This window comes from Glycine max, chromosome 15, assembly GCF_000004515.6.
Source record: "Glycine max cultivar Williams 82 chromosome 15, Glycine_max_v4.0, whole genome shotgun sequence".
In the NCBI taxonomy this organism is placed as follows: domain Eukaryota; kingdom Viridiplantae; phylum Streptophyta; class Magnoliopsida; order Fabales; family Fabaceae; genus Glycine; species Glycine max.
In genome coordinates, this window is record NC_038251.2 from 37,594,039 (window position 1) to 37,600,917 (window position 6,879).

At 34.4% G+C, this 6,879-nt stretch overlaps 1 protein-coding gene across 1 annotated transcript; it reads left to right on the forward strand.

Annotated features, from left to right (window-relative positions):
* Nucleotides 1–717: 717 nt before the first annotated feature.
* On the forward strand, nt 718–5,487 carry LOC102661223 (protein DYAD). Its single transcript, XM_041009611.1, has 9 exons — nt 718–735; nt 1,556–1,642; nt 2,051–2,090; nt 2,462–2,562; nt 2,656–3,362; nt 3,751–4,134; nt 4,237–4,357; nt 4,455–4,538; nt 4,881–5,487. Exons 1-9 carry the CDS (start codon nt 718–720, stop codon nt 5,454–5,456), a joined length of 2,118 nt encoding a protein of 705 aa, XP_040865545.1. The 3' UTR covers nt 5,457–5,487.
* Nucleotides 5,488–6,879: the final 1,392 nt, after the last annotated feature.

Below are 6,879 nucleotides of genomic sequence, written 5' to 3' on the forward strand. Positions count from 1 at the left end.
TATATTTGGAATAAAATATATTATTATATTATTTTATTTCATTATATTAAATAAAATAATATTATTTTTAATGTCAACTCACGGGTGTTTATTGGAGGTACGGTACTATTGGCATGTTCGTTTAACAATTTTGCAGATTAAAAAATGATGATTACACATTTCTTTTTTCGCACGCACATCAAATTTTCCTTCTTTTCATTTTCTTTTATTTTTGTCTTTTTTTTCCACCCGTTTCACATTGTTACCATATTGTAAAATTATAAATAAATGGCAATTTGGTAAAAACCACCCATTGTGATGGTAAGTAGTATTATTATTACTATATAGAAAATAGAGAAGCTCCTTTTAAACATCACACTTACTTTTTTGCACGCACATGAAATTTCCTTCTTTTTATTTTCTTTTATTTTCGTTCTTTTTTCACCCGTTTGACATTGCTATGTTGTACAAAAAATTGTTATATAAATAATAAATGGCAATTTGGTAAAAACCACCCACTGCGATGGTAAGTATTATTATTGGCTTATTGCTTTATAAATAGAGAAGCATTCGTTAATCTTTTTTCCAACTCTCACCGATCATTCTTCTTCTCCTCGCATTCGTTAATCTTTTTTTTTTCCTTTTTCTCTTTCACCGATTAATTCTTCAGAGAAGCATTTTCGCAGTGTTGTTGTTTTGTTTTTCTACTCTGAAGAAGAAGAAGAAGCAGAGATAGTGATGACGATTAGAAAGCGAGTGAGTAGAGTGAGAAAAAAATGCTGAAACAGCAACGTTCAAGTGATGTTGATGAATGTTGGTGTTTTGATCTTCATCCATTGTTTTGTTCTTTAGAGATCGTATTTGTTTTTATTAGTTAGTTCGTTTTTTCAGAAAATGCAAGTGGCGATGTCCGTTCATCGCCGATGGTTTCGATTTCGCGAGAAAAACTAAAACAAACGGTGAATCGATCGTATTAGTTTTTCAAAAGTTGAAAACGCGAAAATTGGATTTGTTTTTTTTTTTTCCTTCTTCCGACACGTACAATAATGCGTTTCCGAAAACTGTTTTTTTTGTCATTTCGTTTCGTTTTGCTGCTTCATAACGATGATCAGAGAGTACGAACGATCGAACTCTTCTGCATTGTGCTTCTGTTCTTGTCGATCGATCATTCAGATTCAGTAGTAGTACATGCTAGTAGTACTAGTTTCATTAATTTTAACTGTTGCATATTAATTGAAGAATTGAATTGAATATGTTTTGCACATTAATTAATGAAACAAATCGAATTTCGCTGTTCAAACAACACTGAGAAAGAAACCCTCAGCTTCGCATTCATTTAATTTCATGCTTTTTTTGTCTCTCTGTCTCTTATTTAATTTCTTTTCTATATTAGGAACTCATTAATTGATAGTTTCACATTCATCGTTTACACTTATAGCATATAAATGGTAGTAGTACTTCTCTTTTGTTTTCTCTGATTAATTAATTATATAGGTGTATTTTTTTTAAGCTTCGTTATTCTTAATCGTTGATTCTATTTTTATTTTTTGTGGTGAAATTAATTACTAATTATTAGCTACTGTTTAATAATGATATTGTTTCTGTGCAGATTGTGGAGCAAAGTTCGTGTGATTTCGTTGCTGCTGCTGCTGCTGAAGATATGGTCTCTTTCTTTTTCTTAACGATTTCATTTCACTGTCATAGCACAAACTATAACACGCGCGCATTTTTATGTTAATTTAATACTCTATAGTCTACCCCAGTCTCTTTCTAATCTACGCGATTCTTTTGGGATCCCGTGATTCTGAGTGAGTGTGATCGAGTGTGAGATTAACGAATTATATTCCCACATGCATGCACGCATTAAAGATAAATGATTGCACTTGTTTTTTTTCTTTCATTCTTATGATCAGGTTGATAATTATCAGTCATATGGCGAAGAGCATTATTTAAATTTATGTTGTAAATGGAAAATTTATGATTATATATTATATGGTTCTAATAATGGATTTTAGAGATTATATATAGTTTATCGTTATTTATGGTTTTGTAGGAGAGTTTGTACTTGAAGAGGCAAGAAAAAAGGAATGTCCACGTCGACGAGGGCAGAAGCAAAAGGAGTCCATTTTTGGACAAACCTCTGATGCTTCCACCTTCCTATGATTCAATCCGTGTCATAGGTAACATCCATTTGATTGATTATATTATAAACCTTTTGGCCACATTTTAAATTGTGAAGGAATAATTCTCTTCGTCTTTTTTTCTCTCATAATAATGGGCTCATTTTATTATGAAAAATAAAAAAATAATTACACCCATTTGTTTTACTACTTTGTCTTGCTATAACGTTATATAGATATAAATATATTGTACACTCATTTCGCTACTTTTATCTTTATGCCTAAATAAAATTGCTACTTTTATTTTTATATGCTTTCCAATTAACGGCGCTATGGTAAATAACTCTTGGTAAATATTGCAGGGGCCTTTGAACACTTTAAAGTTGGTCGATTTCATGAAATTGATCACTCCACGCTCTCACCCATTTCCCCAGTACAACTAAAATCTGTTCGCATTGTGATGGTAAAACTATATACATGGATCATTTTAAACACTGCATACATTTTTAAAAACATATTCTCTTTGTTGATTTTCTTTATATATCATTATTATTAGGTCAGTGACATAGGGGAGCACCTGGTGTCGCTAAGGTACCCAAGCCTCCATTCCCTTCGCAAGCACTTCAGCGACCAAAGCTTTGGGAAACCAGACGGGAAGAAGATCCCAACTCTGGACGAGAAGTACGTGATGGGGATGGACATGGCCATCAAAGCCCTTGTTAGGAGCATCCCAACCGAGGAGTTTGCACAAAGGAGAAACTCTTGGAGCTTCTGGGTCTCCTCTCCCTCTAACGAAAACCCTCAAGAGTATGAGAATCCAGCTCTCATTGATGCTGCAAGGAGCCTCATTTGCAAGCAGGGTTCTTGCTGGTCTCAGCTCAAGTTCACAGGGATGGTGCAGTGGGGTGCACGCCGCCAAGTTCGGTTCTTGGGGCGTCACGAGGAGCAAAAGGTTGAATCTTTACCAAAAATGAGTAAAGAAAAAAGGGTCGGTGTTGAAGTCGGAGAAGGAGGGGGTTGTGAGAAGAAGAGGAAGAACGGTGAAGAAGAGGAGGAAATGGAGGGTACAAAGGCAGGGTCTTTGGGAGTTATGATGAGGGTGACTCGTCAATGTTGGAAAAATCATATTCAAAATGTGAGTAGTAGCAGCAGCGGGGTTAAAAAATCTAACAAAGCAAAGAATGACGACCCCATTAAGAAGCAAGTCGTGGTTTACAACGACAACAAGCGAAAAATCACGATCAACAGATGGTCTGCTGAGAGGTAAATAACTTTTGTATCCAAATGATCGATAATATTATAAACTAGTATAGTATACATTTAGTTCGGTCTTTTCTCTTTACATGGTTCAATAATTGAAAATTTGATTTTTGTAATTACCTCGCACATTTGAAATTGAAATTTTTCCTATGAGTAAAAAATAAGACCTTTTGGAACACATTGCTTCATCAATTAAGAAAGATAATTCTTTTTTTTCAAATTGAAGATAAGGAAGGAAAGTTTGGCTTTTAAATGTTGAGAGGTAGATAATTATTCGTATCCAAATGATAATGAATATTATAAGCTATAGTATAATATACATTTAGTTCAGCTTTTTCTTGCATGGTTCAATAATTGATTGTTTTTTCTTCGTTACCTTGCACATTTGAAGGTATAATTTGGCTGAGGAGAACATGTTGAAGGTAATGAAAGAGAAGGAAGCTGTATATGGGAACCCAATATTGAGGCCAGACTTGAGAACAGAAGCAAGAAAATATATTGGCGACACGGGTCTGCTTGATCATTTGCTGAAGCACATGGCTGGAAAATTGGCACCAGGAGGTGCTGAGAGATTCAGAAGGCGACACAATGCTGAGGGTGCAATGGAGTATTGGTTGGAAAGTGCTGATCTTGTTGATATCAGAAAGGAAGCAGGGGTACAAGACGCTTATTGGACTCCTCCCCCTGGATGGAAGCTTGGGGACCGCATTTCACATGATTATGTTACTCAGAGAGAACTCAGAGAGGTCATGGATGAAATCCTGAAGCTGAAACAGTAAAAGCCAGTTTCTTTATGCTTAATTTGTTAATGACTTTGTTGGTTATTAATTATTCTGTTGAGTCTGAGTCATTATTGGGTACTTTTCCTGTTGTACAGAGAGATGCGAGATTTGGCATCAAAGAAGGGAGAGGAGGAGGCATTGGTCCTTGTTACTACTCCTAGCTTCTGTTTGTCTAGTTTGAATTCGGATGACTGTGGTTCCTTGGCTCCAACGCAGGTGAAGCATAGAAGTAGTAGTGTTAAATATTAATTGTTAATGTGAATAGAAAATGGAAATAGGACCGGTTTTAATTACTTTTGACGTTATATTGCAGGAGATTTATGCAGAGTTGGTGAGTAAGAAGGCTAAACTAGAGGAACAATTGAAGGAAATTTCACTGACTTTGAGTGGCATGGAGGTAATATAATCATTACTTTTTGTATCTCATTTAGAGTTCATGGTTTGAATGATTTTTTTTGCTTCTGTTTCTCGATCCTCCTTTTTTGCTTCAAGTTTGAATGATTTTGATTGCAATAATTGTTGCTAATGATTGGTTTCTTTTCCTCAAAATCTATTTATAGACATCTATCTACCCATGGGCAGCCAACAAAAATCCAAAAAATCCTATTTGTTAACTTGTTATTATTATTACTCTTATTATTATTTTCATTTTCACTGGGAAGGGAATGAATATTGAGAACTAATGAATCGCTACCAAAAAAGGGGATTTGCTTGCCACTGATGGAGCCTCATGATGCAGGAGCAACTGAAAATGCTGAAACCAACAACAGTAGAAGAACAAACAGTGCCAGAATTGGCAACTCCACCAGCACTTTTACCTGGACCAACATCAGTGGTAGAAAACATTGGGGGAGAGACAAGAAAGGAAAAGAAAAGCCGCAACAAGAACAAAGCAACAAAATCAGCAGATGATACACAAATGCAAGAAAGTAACACTACTGCAGCAGAGGACAAAGCAGCAAAGATAAAAAGGCTGAAAAGTGGTTTCCAAATTTGCAACCCACAGGGTACCTTTGCGTGGCCAAACATGGGCTTGTCTCCCCAAGTTGTGGTCAGCAATGATGGTAATGATGATCACACTGTGGTCCCAACAACACCATCAGTTTCCTCTTCCTCCACCTCAGCTCCAAAACTCAGCATCTCCATACCCCAAACTCAACCTTTGCCACTGCAAATCCTGCACCTTCCTTCTTCCCCTGTGAAGCCACTTGCTGAGAGGCGCCCTGTGAGCACAGCTACTTTGACCCATGTTACTGGCCCATTCTCACCATCAGGGTCGACCCCAAGATCCAAAATCACCCACCATCACTATTAACATCAATGAGACACCCCTCGCACCCTAGAGTAGCAGCTAGTGCCGACTACATTATATATAATTCATAGAATTAAACCACACCATTTTGATGAGTCTAGTGTTGGTAAAAGAAGACCCAGCCAACTTCTCAATATTGACAGTAAATTGGTAATGAAAAGTTTTGCTAGGTTGATACTACATATGATTGAAGTTACATATATTGCTAATATGTGCATTGAAAATTGCTAGATACTCGCAGAAGTTATATATACAAGTAAAAAATTGCTGGTGATTTCTGCATATGTTTCATTTTTTTTTCTCACTTTTATTTAATGATTTAGAATTTCCCAATGACTACTTTTCTGTGCTAATAATGCTTAAACTTTGCCATTAAATGAGAGGCTAAAATGTTATCGACTATTGCATGGTTTAATTAAAACCCATCATTTTTTATTTGTGATGTTTCTGTTTCCAGATTTTCAGCAAACACATTTTTTCTTTACTTTTAGCAGAAATATGGAGAGCTTACCCGATAAGAAAAAGAACATTCTATCATAGTTTACGTGGAAATTCGTTTGAGTAATCCAAAATAAATATATTATCTTCCATTCTTGATTCTAATCAACCACAAACAACTTATTTTATTTAGTAGAGTAAAATTATAATTATGATTTTTTTTGGTTAAACTAACCGTTGATGTGACTTTCGACTAAAAGAATTATGAGATCTATCAAACTTATAGAAATTCTTAACACAACCATGTATTATTGTATTACTATAAAAAAATATTCATTTTGATGGTTATAATTTGTTATAGAAATGGTTTTCAATAATCAATAGGTAAATATGTTATAGATGGAAAATATAAATGTTCGGAGATAATCAAAATAATTTTCTCATAAGTTTATAGTTTTTTTTATGATAAAGATATTCATAGATAAATAGAAAGGTACAAATTGATTAATGAATAAAGTTACAAGATAAAGAAAACAACAAATTTGTAATGTAAAAGACTTCCAAAAACAAATTGAATTAAAATGCAATCACTAATTAAAATGACATAAATGTAAAGTGTACGAAATATAAATTGAAATTAAAGTGTGAAATAATATGAAAGTGGTAAGAAAGTAAAGAACAAGTTTGAATTTAGAGAAAAAACTGTAGGAAAAGAGAATTGCATCCAAGTAAATTCATCAAAGTAAAACAATGGTAAAAATTTTAAATTGCATAAATGAATGGGTTTGAACGTCCACATTGTCCATGTAATCAGCAGCCATTTTCCTTGGGTGACACATTGGTGTGGAGGTTTCTTGGGTAATAAAAGAAAAATCTCGTTATACCTATTTATAGCTTACAAGATTTATACAAGTGTACAACTTATTCAAATTAACTATATACGACATTGACACATGTGCCTTTGCGCTCTCTATTAGAAAGTCATTAA